Source organism: Neofelis nebulosa, chromosome 6 (genome assembly GCF_028018385.1).
Source record: "Neofelis nebulosa isolate mNeoNeb1 chromosome 6, mNeoNeb1.pri, whole genome shotgun sequence".
Classification (NCBI taxonomy): Eukaryota; Metazoa; Chordata; class Mammalia; order Carnivora; family Felidae; genus Neofelis; species Neofelis nebulosa.
In genome coordinates this window covers 121,652,595-121,670,433 of record NC_080787.1, presented here as the reverse complement: position 1 = coordinate 121,670,433, position 17,839 = coordinate 121,652,595, and the positions used below count along the sequence as shown (strand labels likewise).

At 41.6% G+C, this 17,839-nt stretch overlaps 1 protein-coding gene across 1 annotated transcript in view; it reads right to left on the bottom strand.

The window, feature by feature from the left end:
- Positions 1-12,758, bottom strand: part of SMLR1 (small leucine rich protein 1) — a 125,328-nt gene extending 112,570 nt beyond the window's left edge. The window contains 2 exon segments of the mRNA XM_058736170.1: positions 12,232-12,441; positions 12,749-12,758. Coding sequence (XP_058592153.1) covers positions 12,232-12,441; positions 12,749-12,758 — 220 coding nt within the window.
- Between the last annotated feature and the right edge of the window lie 5,081 nt (positions 12,759-17,839).

Genomic DNA, 17,839 nt, shown 5'->3' with positions numbered 1-17,839 from the left:
CTGCCATCTCATCAAATTCATTACCTGTTTAATCTCAAATTGAATTTACCACCTTTTCCCCAGAACTGATTTTCACTTCTATTTTGTGTCTGTGTGTGAATTCTCTTATTCTTCCAGCCATCCTAAGGAGAACTATTAGAATTATCTTTGACATCTCCCTCTCCTTCCTATATTTTATATTCACCTCCCCCATCCCCTACCCCCCACAAAATACACTTTGTCCTTGTCATTTCCTTTTTCTTCTTTTCTTTTGTTCAGCATTTCCTCATCAAATGTATTTATGGAGTACCTTGTGTGTGCCATGGCAACAGGTCTGAGTGAATTCTTACCACCTCCCTTTCACACTCTTGTGACAATCTCATGACTGATTACAGAAGAAGCTGGACTCTGGAGCCACATTACCTAGATTTACGTCCTGGCTCTACACATTTCCACCTGTCGGACTTTGAGCAAGTTACTTAACCTCTCTTAGCCACAGATTTGTCATCTATAAAGAGGCAATCATGATTGTACCTACTTCATAGGGTTGTTAGGGGCAGTGAGTGAGTTCATGTATGTGAAGGGCTTAGCGTAGTGACTGGCACATGGTAAGCAGGACATAGATGACAGATAGTAACCGGGTTCCCTCTCTTTCTACTTCCTTGCTCTGTAGTTCATCCTTCATTGGATTTCCTGAATTTCCTTTTAACAAAGATCTCATCAGATCAGCTTCCAGTGTGGTGAGTTTACATTCCCTACAGGTTAAGATCATTTTCTTTGTATAACTTTCAGGAGCTTGTATATCTTGGGCCTCAACCTCACCTCCTGCTAGGCACACACTCTCTCCTTCTGCTGTTATGAACTTGTGCTCACTGTGAGAGCAACACTTCATGTCTGCATGGTTCTTTCCAGTGTTGATGGATTTTCCGTGTGTCAGGACACCAGGTAGCATTTCCTTCACCATTCTCTGCGTGCTCGCCGCTTTCTATGGAGCATGCCTCTTCCCCTGGCCCCAGATTTGTATATCCCAAGGCTTCCTATCTTTCAGTCTCATCTTTTCTAGAGATTCTCCCCAGCCCACTCTGTCCTTGGTAGTCCGTGTAGATTCCTAGTAGCATTCATTTAGCTCTCTGTATTTATGACAGCACATTGTGCCTATTTCTATACCTTGCAGTCCTCCTTACTAGATTTTGACTCCACCTCCTTTAAGGCAGGAAGTGACAAAATTTTTTTTTTGTAAAGGGCCAGATAGATAGAAAATGCTTTTAGGCTTATGAACCATGTTGTCTCTGTCACTTCTGTCAACTACTCACCTCTGCCATTGGAAAGTGAAAGCAGCCATAGATAATATGCAAATGACTGAACGTGACCATCTTCCAATAAAACTTTATTTACAAACACATGTGGCAGGCTGGATTTAGACTTTGGGCCATGGGTGCTGAGCCCCACTATAGAGAAGTATCTGTTCACGTAATAAGATGTTAAGTAAAACGTTATTGATGGAGTGATTTCAAATGTGAGAAGATTTTGGTTGGATCCTGATGGGTTAGAGTGACCATCTCCCCATGTGGGCAGAGGAGACTCATCCACTACTTACGGATACACAGTAGCTGCACTTGGAAAAACCACAACATGCTTGCTGTATATTCATCCCCACTCTTCCCAGAAATCCTATGTAAACTCCTGATAGTGGAGAAAGATGGAAGTGGGGGAGGGGTGGTTGCCAGGAGGAAAGTCTCATCACCATGGAAACAGCTTTCTGCATTCCTGCATTGGTCTGTGAACACCAGGTGGTTCACAAATAGCCTAGAAGCATCTGAACTTACATTGTGAAGAGAAAACAGCTTTTGACAATACTCAGAAAAATGCATTTGCCTTAGTCACTGGCCCATGGGTTCCTGAATGATTTTTCAGAGTACCTTAACGCCACTGTTTTCTGAACAGCCTTGGAGAATATTTTTTAACTGATTAAACACAGGAACGAACAGTGATTGAAGTTTTGAATTTTTTTTTCTTTCCTTTCAGACCGTAGATTAATGCTAGACAGGCGTAGCTAATCAGATTTAAAATTTCTTCACACTTTATTACTTCAACAAATGGGACAGGAAAACCTTCCTAATATTTAAAGCTCCCAAGATTTCATGAAACCATTTGAAAGATTTATTATTTTTTTCACCCCAGACTTTCTTTCTCAATTTTAAATAGTGACCATTCCGATTGCTATCTTCCAAATGAAAAATTACTCTTCCTAAATTCACTTCCCCCATTTCTGCCAAGAAGTTAATCGCAGATCAGGCTCTTTGAGGTACAGCATGTAATAATTACTTTCTATAATTAATTCAAGTCTCAAATTATAAGCCCTTTGTCTTCCTGTGAGGAGGGACACCCAAGGACTAAGGAAATCAGAGGCTAATGCCAGGTACTGGGAAATAGTGCCCAGAGTAATGAAAGACCCACCAGAGTACAATGATGGGTAATTTTAGCCTGAAATAATAGAATTAAGTTCCAATTGAAAATATCAATGATTAGATGGATGCTCAGAAAAATGTTGTCCCAAATGGGTGGCCTCTATATGATAAATTAACCTCCAATAACTATGAACTTGACCTTATTTGAATAGGGTCATTGCAGATAGAATCTAGTGAAGATGAGGTCATACTGGAGTCAGGTGGGCCCCAAACCAATGACTGAAGCCCTTATAAGAAGACAGACATAGGGTCACGGGCACATAGGAGAAGGCCACAGGAGGATGGAAGCTGAGATTGGGGGTGATGCCTCTATAAGCCAAGGAATGCTAGGGATTCTGGACACCAATAGGAACTGAAAAAGTCAAGAAGGACCCTCCTCTAGACACTTCAGTGGGAACCTGGCCCTGCCGACTTACAGCTTGATTTTGGACTTCTGGCCTTCAGAACTGTGAAAGAAGAAATTTCTGTTGTTTTAAGCCACCTACTGTGTGACACTTGGTTACAGCAGTCCCAGGAAACTAAGACAACTTGTATTATCATTTAGATAATTTTTTTCTTTAAATTGATTCCTTTTTACATAGACACATTCATTTAAAAAGTAAACTTTATAGCAGTGCTATGCCTGGAGGAAAAGCAATAACATTTTCCACATGTCAAGTTATAGAGGAGAAATATAAAATTATTGCCCTGAGCTTATTTGTCAGTGAACCACCTGATGGCTACCATTTTTTGGATAACTCTTGGTTTAGGAGCCAGGGACTCTTTGTACTGGTTTAATACTCTTTCATCCCAGGCTTTGAGACAAATAGTTTCTAGCTGAAAACTTTAACTTTCTACATGGTCAGTGTAGCATGAGGCTTTGGGCTGAAGATGAACAGAAATCTTAATTTGGATTGTCGTAGACAAGAAGGAACTTTATTATCTCAAGTAACAACAAGTCCAGAGATAACGTAGGCCTCAGGTACAGTATGATGGTGGCTCTGCCTCAATTGCTCTGCTCTTTTCCTCATGTTGCCTTTCTCCACGTGTTAATGAGTGAGCTTCTCTGAAGGTTGCAAGATGGCTCCTAACTGAAGGAATATGGTGGAGGGAACAAGGAGCATGCGGGTGGGGACCAGGAGAAAGAACCTCTCCCACACCATGGGCCATAAAGAACTTCCCTTATGGGGGAGCCTGGGTGGCTCAGAGCCTGAGCCTGGTTCAGATTCTGTGTCTCCCTCTTTTCTGTGCCCCTCCCCAACTCACACTTGCTCTCTCTCTCTCTCTCTCTCTCTCTCGACAATAAACATTAAAAACAATTTCTTTTTTTAAAAAAAGAACTTCCTTTACATTAATTGGGTCTACTTAGGACTTGTGCCCATGTCCAAACCAATAACAATATTGACTGGGGGAATGCTATGCTCTGGGTTCCACTGGCAAGTTTGATATGGGTTGGCTAAGACTGACTCAAATATGCTTGGGTAGTTTGAAGGAGGACTAAATATCTGGGTCTTTTAGGAAATGGCACAGGAGGGTTAGATGCCAAAGAACCAAGTAACAATATGTCCCCACACTCCTTTAGCTAACTAACTTCTTCACATGAGTACACCTGAATTCAAAAGGGTGAATGTCTACATGAAATGCAGTCACCCCCTTCCCAAAGGGAGCAAACTCAGAGCTTCGTTCAGATTTGCATCTGGCTCCAAGTTCAGTATTTCTCAGTGATATCTTCCTCTTGGTCCAGAAATCTCCAGTTAAAAGTTAAGTCACTCACACCCTTCGCAACATTATCTCATATACAATAGTAGAAATAAAAACAATAGTAAATACTCATTGGAGAAGAGGGGAGAACGAAAATAGCACCCAGTGGTCATTGGTTCAAAGCACACGCTGGACAGTACGAGTACAAGCTCCATGCCCTGGCATCCGTTCTGACACCCTGGTTCTGGACTACAAAAGAATGTTCTGTCCACTGTTCTCTGTGGGCACATCCGCGATGGCAGTAGGAAAAGGAATGCCCTTTCTGTGAGGTGCAAATCTTCAGCAGTTTATTTATCGTAGGTACAAATTCAGATAGCTTGTGATTGCTTTGAAGAGTTAAACTATCACAAGATGTTGGCTGCAACCAGAGCATTGTGGGTACTACAGAGGCCTTAAAAACTTAGTGGGTATTTTGTTTACTCGTGTCTGGTTAATTCCACAGAGTAGAAACCACTGCCAGAGCTCTTATTCAGACATCACCTTTGGGGGTTCACTTTTCTGTCTGCTTGCTGTCTGCCTCCGTGCTTTGCCTGATTTCTCTTGTGTCCAGCGTAAAGGATATTTCAAAGCAATAATCTAACCTAAACACAGGCAGGCTGCTTTCATTCCAGCTGCTTCTTCACATTGGGCATATTTAACTCTCAGTCCTGTGGATGAGATTTACTGGAAGTTCACAAGTAAGACCTGGGTGATCAGGCCTGTCTTCTGCTCCAGTCTTTTTTCCTGCCTCATCTCTGCAGTCTCTGCCTCGGTTGGAAAGCTTTAATTTGGAGTAGAGAATTTAAAAAAAAATTTTCTTTAAATGTTTATTTATTTTTTGAGAGAGAGAGAGAGAGACACACACACAGAATCCGAAGCAGGCTCCAGGCTCCCAGCTGTCAGCACAGAGTCCCACATGGGCTCCAACCCACAGACTTTGAGATGATGACCTAAGCCGAAGTTGGATGCTTAACTGACTAAGCCACCCAGGCACCCTGGGAATAGATCATTCTAATTTCACAGTCCTGCAAGGCAGTACATTATCAGGTTTTTAGCCATTTTAGCTGGTAGACCACAGGTAGAAAGAAGTTTTCATTAAAAAACTTGAAGTGTAGCTGACAGACACTCATTTCAGATGTACAACATAGTGATTGGACAATTATATACGTTATGAAATGCTCACCACGGGAAGTGGAGTTACTGTCTGCCACCATGCAGTTGTTAAGTTGTTATTGACTGTCTTCCCTATGCTGTGTTTTTCATTCCCACGACTTATTTATTTTCTAACTGGAAGTTTGCGCCTCTTAATCCTTTTCACCGAGTTCAAATGGCAAAGCCATACCTCCTTGTCTTCTCTGTTTTTAAGACAGCCACTTTAGGGGTTGGTGTTCGGAGAAAAACAAAACCTGCCACTTGCAACTTAAATCTATTTTTTCTCAATATCCTATCGGACACCATAAGACATAGCTGACACCATCCAACACCCTTAATTCTTCCTAATACGAGAGCCTTTACAGACACGTATCCCAAGATATCCTGTGTAACATGTATCGCCAATTCCCACTTGGGAAACCCAGTCTGCAAGCTCACCTCCGGGCGCCATGTTCAGGTGGTAGCCAGTCTTCATGGCTATGCGCCGGGAGGAATAGCGGAGTCCCCACTACCTTACCTGCATTCAGCCAGTGCCACACTCGGGGCTCCATTCCCAGCACCCCACTGCTTGCCACCAATTTCTCTACCAGCCTTAGCTACAATCAACAGAAGGGAACTTCGGTTGATTTAAGCAGAGAAGTAACTTATTGAAAAGGTATTGGGTACTCTCCAGAAATGTTGGGAAGTCTGGAGTACCAGGTTTGGAAAAAGTCAGGATAAAGGAGCTGCACATCAGAGCACAGCAAATTCTTGTCACAGCCTTGTACTGGCAAGGACCACTGAAGCCACTGATGCCCAACACCGAACATGACAGTTTGTAGCAGCATCATTGCTGCACCTGAAAATGGATGTCAACGCTTCTTCCGTGTCCCTAGCAAGATCTCCTGCTCCTGTTGCATGACGTCACTACCTCTAGATGCAAACATCTCAAGTGGGTGCCTCTGATTGGCTGAGCTTATTAGGTTTCGCTTCCAGGAATGCTGTGAAACCACTTCCTAGTGTTTTCAGCTTCTTTATGAAGAGACAGGATCTGCCTTTCCCAGGAATTTTAAGGTGCAGAGTTCCCTATACAGGGCAAGGAGGCGAGGGCACTGGGTTAAAAGAAATGACATGCCTATTTCAGCTGAGTGTATACCTATTAGTTGCATTTGCTCGGAATTCTGATTTTATTTATAGCATTTGCAAAGTTCTCTAGGTGCCTGGGTAACATCAGCGTCCATTTTATAAACTGAGCACAAAGTGTTTCATGTGCTATTTGTAGGTAGCCTATAATCCTCACAGCCCTCAAAGTAGATGTGATCCTAATATTTGTTTTTGTTGTTATTTAATGTTTATTTATTTTTGAGAAAGAGAGAGCATGCGTGTGCATGTGGGCAGGGTGGGGCGGAGAGAGAGAGAGAATCCCAAGCAGACTCTGGGCTGTCAGCACAGAGCCCCATGTGGTGCTTGATCCCATGAACTGTGAGATCAGGACCTGAGCTGAAATCAAGAGTCGGACACTTAACTGACTAATCAGTCCAGGTGCCCTGATACAATCCTGATATTAACGTTGATGATCAGGATAACTATAACAATTGTAGTAACTGGGATTTATGCATCTACAAGACAGGCCCTGTACTGGGTGCTTCACTTGCATAGCCTCATTCAATCTTTGGGTTACATCGTTCCTGTTTTACCGATGAGGAAAGTGAGGCTGAGGGCTTTTGTAACGTGCCCACAGTTACCCAGGTGGAAGGAGTTGGAAAGAAAGACTGGAACGGTCTAAATGCCTGTGTTGCCTGGGCACTTTCCCCTGCAGCACACTCCAAGACTATGAATAATAAGGGTTGTACTAAAGGTTGAGTTTGGGCCTTGGATTTGGTCTAGATCTGTCATTCAAGTTTGCTTTGACTTTGACCTTTGGAAGGCCAACTAGCTAAATGCTCCTTTCACTGTTGTTTGTGACAGACTTGAACTTTTGGTCAACAGATTGTCATCACATGGTTTTCATTGTATGTAATCAATATACCGACACCAGTAGTGTGAACAAGGGCTGTCATTTGGGTTTGTTACCAATATCTGAATATTCACATTTAAACGTAGTAGGCATTCCAAATGTAACTTGAAATGAAAACTTCCTCATTGGCCATATGTTTAAACTCTATCAATAATAAATATCTGAGATATTTATTATTTCAGGACTTTAATGCTTTGAGTGGTAGAGTTGTTAGCTTTATGTACCCAGAGTTTTTAGAAACTTTAAAGTGGCCAAATGAATAGGGAGCTGGATTGATAGTTAATGTGAATGAACTAGATTCATTACCTCGATAGCTTTAGAAAGATCATTATTTACTTTTTGAGTCAAAGACTGTGTACAATTTTAAATAATAGGAGATAGAATAAAGAAATTAGAATATATCATAATTCTACTCTTCAATTTTTTGTTTGCCGTGTTGTCATTCATATTTTTAAAATACAGTCCTTAGGAAGTATGTTTGGGGCACCTGGGTGGCTCAGTTAAGTGTCTGACTTAGGCTCAGGTCATGATCTCACAGTCCAATGGGTTCAAGCCCTGCACCAGTCTCTGTGCTGACAGCTCAGAGCCTGGAGCCTGACTAAGACGCTGTGTCTCCCTCTCTCTCTCTCTGCCCCTGCCCCACTCATGCTCTGTCTCTGTCTCAAAAATGAATAAAAAAGCATAAAAAAAATTTAAAAGAGCTATTTAAAAAAAAAGGAAGTATGTTTGATTTTGGTCATTAATTTTACTCAAGCACTGAGTCTTTCAGGAAAAACAAATTCTTTGGACTTTTTCATTTTTTGTAAAGTTTATTTATTTATTTTGAGAGACAGAGAGAGAGAGAGAGAGAGAGAGAGAGAGAAGACACTCAAGCAGGGGAGGGGCAGAGAAAGAGGGAGAGAGAGAATTCCAAGCAGGCTCCACGCTGTCAATGTAGAGCCTGATTTGGGGCTTGATCTCACAAACCGCGAGACCATGACCTGAGCAGGAATCCAGGGTCCGGAACTTAACCAATTGAGCCACCCAGGAACCCTGGTACTTTTTCATTTTGATAGAAAGAATTTTAAAAAGTAGGATGTGCATATGGTCATCTCAAAATTTTACAAGGAGGATTTAAAAACTCCAAAATCGTGTACGATCCCATCTAGGATGAATCATCATTTGTCCAGACAGAATAACGAATTTTAAAAGTTGTGAAGAAAAAGTATTAGGGGAGAATGAGCATCGGAAGCACATACCATTGTCACTAACCAAACCTTAAACCAAGAGATGTTATTGAAAAATGTCTTAAGAAGATAGTTTCTTCTAAGGTTCATTCCACAGAGGCCAGGACTTGAAACAAAAGATGGGTGAATTGATTGCTCTAGAGTTTTGACTGCCAATCCGTTTTAATAATTCAAGTTGGAGGATTTTTTTTAGGCTTTCCAAATCTGTGAAGCTAAAGGTATGAAATTTCTTATAGAAAATATGTTTCTGAAAACTTTCCTGAATTTTATTCTACTGTGCACAAAAAGCTTAAAAATATTATTAGACGACCCAGTTGAAAGTGCCTGCCCTACAGGGTTGCGACTGTTTAGTGCAGGTAGCTGACAAATGACGACCCTGTGAAATGGTGTTCTTGCCCTTTTAAAATTTGACTACCAAAAACGCGAGCCATAAAATTGCAACCTGGGGGATAACATTTCCTATTTATGCTTGTATTTCAGAGGTTTTTTTCTTTGATTCAGCTAGATTCAGCTTTGATCTTAATTTCCAGCCAAATACTGTTTTTAGCACTTGACTGTTCAGCATTCACTGAAAATGTGTATTACGTGCTCCTCTATCATAAGAATGCTTCCTTCCTGCCCAGAAGGCCAGGCATGCATTTCTTAGAACTAAACAAAGTAATTCCCAGGCATCAAAGGAATGGCTGAAGCTGGCCAGCTCTTTGTCCACTCCTCCTTCTCACTGGGGATTTCTTTTTTTCCCTAGTGTTCTATAGAGCCACTTCTGCGTCTTTGCTCAATCCAGAGTGTTACCCACTAATTCAACGAGCATTAAGGAGTCGTTGAATGCTACCTAAAAGAGATCTTACGCTGTACTAAATTGGGGGAAGCCTCTGGGGGAAGTATCACTGTGCCATTAAGCTCGGCCACTTGGTGGCACCAAAAAGTAAGAGCCAGCACTGCTGGAAAATCCGTCCTGGAGGTAACCAGTTCCTAACGTGTTACAAAGAGAAAACAAAAGATAAGCAGTCATTTCTTGAGAAAAATAGGCTTTGAGTTAACCGACTCCTTTTCTTCCCTTGTGACATTAGGGAAGTCCGTGAGAGAGGAAGCAAGTACTGGACTAGGAAGAAGATTCCTTAAACCCCTTTGACATTGGCATTCCATGATCCTCAGGTGCCACGTGTTCCCAGTAGGCTCTTTGTTAATTAGACTAAAAATGATGGTACTAGCCAGCGTTTATTGTGAGCTTATAATGTGGAGGGCACTGCCTTTTGTGCATCACACAGATTACTTTCTGAGTTTATTTTTCTTCCTTATTTTTCATAAGAGTCTCACAAATCCTCACAACACTACGACTACATTATTAGAATTTACACGTAAGGAAATTGGTCATGTAGAGGCTTAATGACTTGCACGAAGCCACATAGTAAGTAAATGCTGCAGCCGGGATTTGACTCCTGAAAACTGTCCCCAGGGCCTGGGTGTTCCTCGCAACATGTAGTCTGCTTCTTAGCACTTTTTCCTGTCTATGGGATGTAAGTATACGTTCATGATTTTGGCTCTTGATTAAGGAAAAATCTCCTTTCCTACATAAAACATACAATCCACTTGAGAAATAATACTTATGATACATTGTTATCATTAAGGGGGAAAAAAGATGAAGCCCACTTACTATACTTATTTCTGAATTTTAAGTTGAAACTATGTTTTTAAAGATTTAGAAGAAGCACAAGAGTTTTGGCCAGAGACTTGCCCTAGAATCCAAAGGTCCAGTGTAATTCCTTTTTTAATCCGTGGTTCCTGGACAGCAGACTCAGGCAATATTCTTTGTTTCATGTGGCTGTTGTCTTATTTCTTTTATTGCCAGGCCAGGACATGGAACTTTCGTTTGACCTTCCCTTGTGCTGTTTGAAAGTATGAGTGACTAACCTCTTAGCCAACAAGCTGGCTCTTTATAGCATGAAGTGATCTCAACGTCCCTTTCTTTATATCTGCCCTTGTTCAGATCAGCACTTGGCAAATGACATACTTTCCTCTTTCTATTCCCTTTGCTGCTATTGATTTTCTTGCTTTTATCCAAATCTCTCCCTGTGCCCAGGACCCACTCTCTAATTTCTTAAACTTTTAATTAATTTGTCTTAGCAGCTGAACTTACCCCCACCTGTCTATCTGGTTGAATTAGCCCTATCAGGCTGGTTGAAGGGTTTGGTAAGCTTGAGTTTTGGAACAGCTGAGGCTTCTGAGGCCCGAGGATAAAAAATGGATCAGGAGAGGCTAGCCTGTGGGGGCCTAGAGTGGTTGGTTGATGTTTTACCTTAGTAACTGTGTTGGCATTGTATAACTTCGGGCATGGGGATCTGGCCCAGGTGTGCAGGCGTCTGTGTGTTTCCAGGCCAGGCCTGGGGGAGGAGTGGCGGAAGGGAGGGGAGGTTAGTTATGCTTCCGTGAGACCCGGCGTGGCCCTCCCCCTCTTGGACATCAGCACTGTGGTTAGCTGGTGGGGCTTTTGCAGAATGTTGCTGATTCAGACTGTGTGCTCACTGGCCTACATTTCTCCTGTCTGCTTTTACAAGGACCAGCCTGTGGCTGGTCTTTCAGTCTTTATTGGCTGCTGATAGTCGTTAGCATCATGGTCTCCCAAGCTTTCTATGTCTGGAGCATGGCTTCAGGACATTCAGTTTTAGAGTTGTCAGGCAGGTTTCTCTGGGATATTTTCTTCCTGGGATGACATCTCAGCACGGACAGTCAGTTGCTGTCATGCTGGGCACTGAGTTTCCAGAGGCGGTCCACTCTGAAGTGATTCTAAAGAGGCCTGAAGCTTCCATGGAGGGGAAAAATGAGAGTTCAGTTTGGACTTTAGAGAAGTTTAAATGTCAGACTGAAATGGTCGATCACCATTCAGTGCGCGCTGGTTTAAAAATAATGACTGCTATTTGTTCTGATTATCCAATTCATGTGTGATCTTTGTAGCATGGGTGGGGAGATTAAGAAGAAACATTTCAATATCGTCATAGTGACTTGGCCTAGGGTGGGGCAAAATGGGGGTGACACGAGGTGCTCAGACTGGAGGTAGATTTTGAAAATACAGACTTCAGAACTTGCTTGGCTCTTTTTCTTTTCTTTTAAAGTTTATTTATTTATTTTGAGAGAGACAGAGACAGAGACAGTGCAAACAGAGGAGGGGCAGAGAGAGAGAGAGAGAGAGAGAGGGAGAGAGAGAGAACCCCAGGCAGGCTCCTCACTGCCAGCACAGAGCCCAATGTGGAATTCAAACTCACAAACTGTGAACCAATCTCATGACCTGAGCTGAAATCGAGAGTCGGACGCTTAACTGACTGAGCCACCCAGGCGCCCCTCAGAGGCCAGTTTTAAAGGTTCTTTTCTCCGTCTCTTTCCTCGGGACCCGTGAATCCTACTGTTTTGCCTAGTAAGTGCCCACCTTGGAAAACTGACGTGGTGGTGGGCGAATGGCAGGAGAAAACGGAAGGCTGGCTGGGTTGACGGGAGTGTAAAAATAAGCTGACAACGGAGTGGCACAGCTTTACGGCTTCTTACCGGGCTGCTCTGACCCAGGATGTGGGGCAATGAGGTAGAACTACTAGCTACGGTTGGGTTTGGGATCATCTGAACTTCTATTATGCATTTACTGCCTGTCCTCCACTAACAAAAATGATGGAGGTTTGGCTATGGAATCAGCTTCCAGGCTTACAGATCGGGACAACGGCTTCTGGAGGTGAGGACACAAATCTCCTTTGATCTCTTTCCAGGCACTCTCCATTAACTGCAGCTTCTCCCCATCTTGAGGAGAGGATCGTTGAACTGGAAGTGGCGGCCTGTTGCTGTTTGCAGCCTTTCTGCATCTCCAAGAGGCAAGTGATAAGAGCGAGAGTCCTAGACCGCCGGTAGGAGGGCTGTCCGTCTGCAGAGGGACAGGACACATCAGTAGGTGGGACCCTCCCCTTTGAGGAAAAGCAGGGCGTCCCGGTCTGACCGTGGGTTAGGTAGCAGAGCTGGGGGGCAGGGAGTCAGGGTGTTCCTACAAGCCTGGCTTCTGATCAAGGGATCTGGATGGAATCAATTACAGAAGATGTCACAGACATAACTAGTCATTGCCTCGCCAGAATTTCCGTAATCACCTTGCCAATAGTTGTGATTTGATGTTTTGTTTTTTTTCTTTTTGTATTGGAGGATTGAACAATATTTTTAATCCCTGTGCCGTCCTTCACCTGTCGCCATATTTCCAGAGGTACCCAAATGAAGAGTCCATTCAGTGGAATTTAGCACATGTGTCGTTTCACATTATTTGTTAATTATTTCATCCCACAAATATTTATTGAGGCCTCCTACGTTTGGGCCCATTGCCAGATGGGGCCTGACAATTAGAGCCTCTGACCTCAAAATACTCTCTGGGGCAGATTAACTATATATGCATACAATGTAAACAAGCCATGCAGTTGCTGTAATATTTCACGGTCCCCCCAGATATTTGAGGATTAACATTTTTCAGAGCCTTCACTCCCGAACCTTCAGAACCTTTGAAGCTTCTTATCTTATTCCGTCCTTCCTCCTTCCTGCTTTATCCTTCTCCATGACTCTCCTTGGCTGAGCCTCCTTTTTCTTTCTCTGATTTATTGAGTCATGGCTGACTGCCTTTTGCTCTGGAAAGTTCTATCATTATAATGAGACGTGCCCAGGACATTGATGTTCCACCTTCAGTACTGAAAAGCTGCAGGCAGATTAACTTGTTCTAAACTGAAACATTTTTACCTATAAGAGCTCATCCTTTAAAGAAAACTTCTTGCAATGAACCCTTTGATAAATAGAAGGATCCTTTTGTAATGTGGATCATGATCCTTTATTTTATCTGTTGACAAGATCTAAATTTAAAGTGGGATGAACCCATATTATAATGCTAGAATAAGATTGAAAAACTCATCACGCCAAATGTGTCTTGATTGTCGTGAGAATCATACATTAAACACAATTACCATCTGATTTTAAGGTCAATGATGAGTGTGGAAAGTAGGTGGTAAACATTGGGATTACATTATGTGTTACTTTAAAGGCTTTGTAATCATCATTATTTCTATCTTTCAGAAAAGTTATACTAGGAAAGCAGTGATGAAATAGGAGTATGAATTTTGTACTTGAAAATGAGGACGGAAAATTTCTAGTGGATCACTATCTGTCTTTCCTATGTGGTTGTTACAATCTTCAGTTTTGCTAGCTGTGAGTGTAATTATTGACACTCAGTAGTGAGCTGCTAAGACAGAGCACTGGGGAAGTGTCAGTGAAATAATGTATATAGAGGCCCGAAGCAATTCATAAGCAGAACGCTACATTTCTTAGAATTTCGAAGTCCCCAACAGCTCCCATTTTGGTCTAGCTTGTCTTTGAAATTATTCCATGAAGTAAGAGTTCTCTTCCCTTTGCATGTCTGAGAAAAGCAGAGCCGAGGGAAGTTTCAAAATACTCTCTTCTAAGTCATTTGAAAGAATGTGCATTAATTAGGAGTTGAATGATCTGTTTTTCTGTTTCCAATCCTTTCCTCAGCACAGAACCACAGTAGCATCCAATAGCTAACCAGTACTAATCTATCTTTGTTGTCCTGTGTATATACCGACTACGTTGTAGTTTATCTTTGCCCCAAATATGTATACATATAAAAATGTCAGTTAAGGATGTAAATGGAGATAACAAGTTAAAGAACTATTTAACTCTTTAACTATTTAACGGGATCTCTAAAACTACTTTAACTAGCACCTGCTTATAATTAAACAATGTGCCAATTCAAGGTAATTCTTAGATAATTAATAAAAGTGGAGTCAGCTCTGTACTTGGCGGCATGGACTATTCTTTCCTTTTATTGGAGAGCATTTAGAAAAATCCTCTGACGTGGCATCCAGAAAGAATTGCTATTTGTGTATTGATATATTACTTTCAGTCTTTTTGAAAATATCTACCTCTTTTTCTCTCTTTTGTTTATTTATTTGTTTGTTTAGAGAGAACTGACTTGTGCACAAGTAGGGGAGGGGTAGAGAGAGGAAGAGAGGGAGAAACCCAAGTAGGGATCTTATGGTGTATCAATATGTTAATTTTGATTTAGTCAAATATTGGTAGTCTTTTTTTTATCCATCAGAAATCCTACATAAAGTATTGAATAACTATTTACCCATATTTTTCTGGTTCTTATCATTTTTTTCCACTTAACACTTTGATTTAGCCTTTACTTGATTTTGTCTTCAGTGACACAAGTTCTGAGGAGTGATGATAAGTGAGAAACAGAAGTTTTCCATAGTCAAAAAGTTCAGAAACACAGTGACACATTAAGCTGATTTAAACCAACTGCAGGACTTCTCAGACCGTTTAACTTGCTAATGTATATTATTTCCTTGATAGAGGACAGGCAGAGGAAGGATATAACCAGACTTGTTTAATCAGCAATTCCTTTTTATTTTCCTGAGCACTTACTAGGATGAGAATTCCTTACATGGTTCTGATCCATGTGAAATGTAGTTATAATCATGGGGCAAGGTGACCCTCTAACTTCTTTCATTCATTCAGTGATCATTGGTTTCCTTATTGGTTTGTGAACTGAACTTTTTCCTGTTTGTTTATTTATTTTGAGAGAGAGAGAGAGAGAGAGAGAGAATCTCAAACACACTCCATGCATGCTCAGTCCGATATGGGGCTTGATCTCATGACTGACCATGCAATCATGACCTGAGGTGAAATCAAGAGTTGGGCCATCAACAGACTGAGCCACCTCTGAACTTTTTCCTGTTTAATCTAAGTTGAGACTGATTGGAAACTATCTGGATAAGGGAAGGCAGCATAGAGAAGTGGCAGGCTTGCATCTCAACAAACAAAACCTGAAGGCAATTACAGCTCCAAGTATTGTGCTAATAACACAAACTGTGTTTAATAGTCTGAAACAGTGAAACAGCAGACAGGCTTTAATTAAAGCTCCCCATCACTCTTCTAAATAGCCTTCTTGTCACATGAACAGCTGCTTCATGGCACCCACAGAAGAAAAATGCTTCTATTTGAAAACTTTCTTGCATAAAATGTAAAATTTCATCCAATAGCATTTCTAAAATTTTGGGCTTCTCTGAGTGACTTGTAACTCCTGGATGGTGAATTACATTTTGCTTATTTTTGGAGCTCTTGAGTATTTCGTTGGTGTCTGTCTCTGATTGAGTGCCTCGTATCTATCAGACCTAAAAATATATTCAGTGTAAAATTCTTAAAGGGAAATATGAATATTAGTGCAAATAAAAAGGTGATCACTTTAAAATGAATGATCTTTAAGGGGAAAAAAAGGCATTGAGTGAGGAGGACAAATGTTATGGATCATTTACTGGCTATCGGTTATTCTGTGCTGTTAACTTCAGTTGGAAGCAACCACCTGCTTAAACAGCCTGGCCTTCAAGAATATTTAGTTGAAATCACCAAATGTTTAAGGAGGACAATACCAGTTGCATCGGTAAGAGATTTCTAGCCAAATTTTGAGACATTTTACCTGTTGTTGACTCTTGGGAAAGCAAGAGGTAATAATGGGTTAAGTGACTCATCTCTTGGTACTCGGCAAATGAAGTCACTTTTTCACTAATGTTCACAGGTGGCATATAAAACCTTGTTAGGATGCAGAACCCAGGGTATTCTTACTCTGTTAAATATGCAAAAGTGATTTATAACTTTGATGTGTTAATTTCCACAGTTAAGTTGGAAGATTAAAACAAAACACCATCACATTACTTAAATGTTAGGGTCAAATTTTTCTCAAATTCAGAATGGAATTTCAGAAGTGATCTAGACCAGAGTAGCTTATGGCAAGAAAAATAAATTGTGTTTTATTATTATTTTTCTCCTTCCTTGGAAAACTGAGTTTTTTGTTGTTGACCAGGTATGCGATGATGTAAATAACTGAGTGCAGGGTCTTCTTTATCATCACCCTAGTAAACAGAACCTTCAGGCTTTCTCTGTCTTGACCAATGATTGCACACAGTTATGGATGCCCCATTGGCAGATGCCGTTGCACAGTGTGGCTTTTAGGCAAAGGACCTGAAGTCAGGTCATGATCTCAGTCACCAGCTGTGTGAGCTTGGACAAGTTATTTAACTCTTTGGGTCTCTTTAAAATGGAAAGAACAGGGCGCTTGGGTGGCTTGGTTGGTTGAGTGTCCAACTTCAGCTCAGGTCACACTCTCACGGTTTGCGGGTTCGAGACCTGTGTTGGGCTCTGTGCTGACAGCTTGGAGCCTAGAGCCTGCTTTGGATTCTGTCTCTACCTCCCTCTCTGCTCCTCTCCCACTTGGGCTCTGTCTCTCTTGCTCTCTCAAAAACTGAATAAACATTACAAAATAAAAAAAAAAAAGGAAAGAACAATAGAACTTAGAAGTTACCATATATGCTTCTAGATGAGTGTATGTGTGCATGTGTGTGTGTACCCACAAATGTGTCTTAAATTGAACTGAATTAAATTAAGTGGGTAAAATCATCTGGATGTAGTACATTATTATAATGTCGAGTCTGGCACGTATTAAGCACCATATAAATGTTCATTATTCTTATTATTATGGGAGATGAAAGCTTTCCATACGGTAATCCAAGTGCTCCCTCCCTACTCACCCACACTGTTTGCATAGGATTAAAAAAAAAAAAAAAAAAAGCACACTGTCTACTGACTTCAGCCGGCCTCCTTCCCTGTTTTGTCTCCTTCAGCAAAATCCCCTCGTAGGTCCTGACCCCTCTTCTTCCCGGCTCCAGGCAACTCTCCAATTTATCCTAGCATAGTAGGGCATGTCTTGCAACCTTTCCCATCTCCGTGTGTTTTCATCTTTCCCCATGGTTAGACTTGTTGTGTTGAATCTCCCGATTGGTATGGAGAAACAGCTTCTGGTGGTATAAACAAAAATAACATGCACAGACGGAGGGCATAGTCTGGTTCTTAATTTTTTTGAAAATTCATGAAGTGTTTGAATGCTTAACAAGACAGGCCAGCTACTTGTATTCTATTTGCATCCACCAGAGGCTTTGATCTTTTTTGCTGATAGATAAAGGAAGACTCCTTGTAACATTCCATCAGAGGCTGGCTGGCTGTTTGTTGAAGACCATATTTCAGAGCAGATGGTGGAAACACCAATTAGGAGTCCTTAGGAGAGCATTGGGCCTGACCAAAAGGTGCAGAGTAAGTGCTGAAAGAAGAGGAACTGAGGGGTCAAGGGGTGTAGAGGGGAACTGGCCTGGCAGTCAGGCAGCCAGGCTCTGGACCCTGACCTTAATGTGCTCTGAACTCTGATCCCCTCACTTAACTTT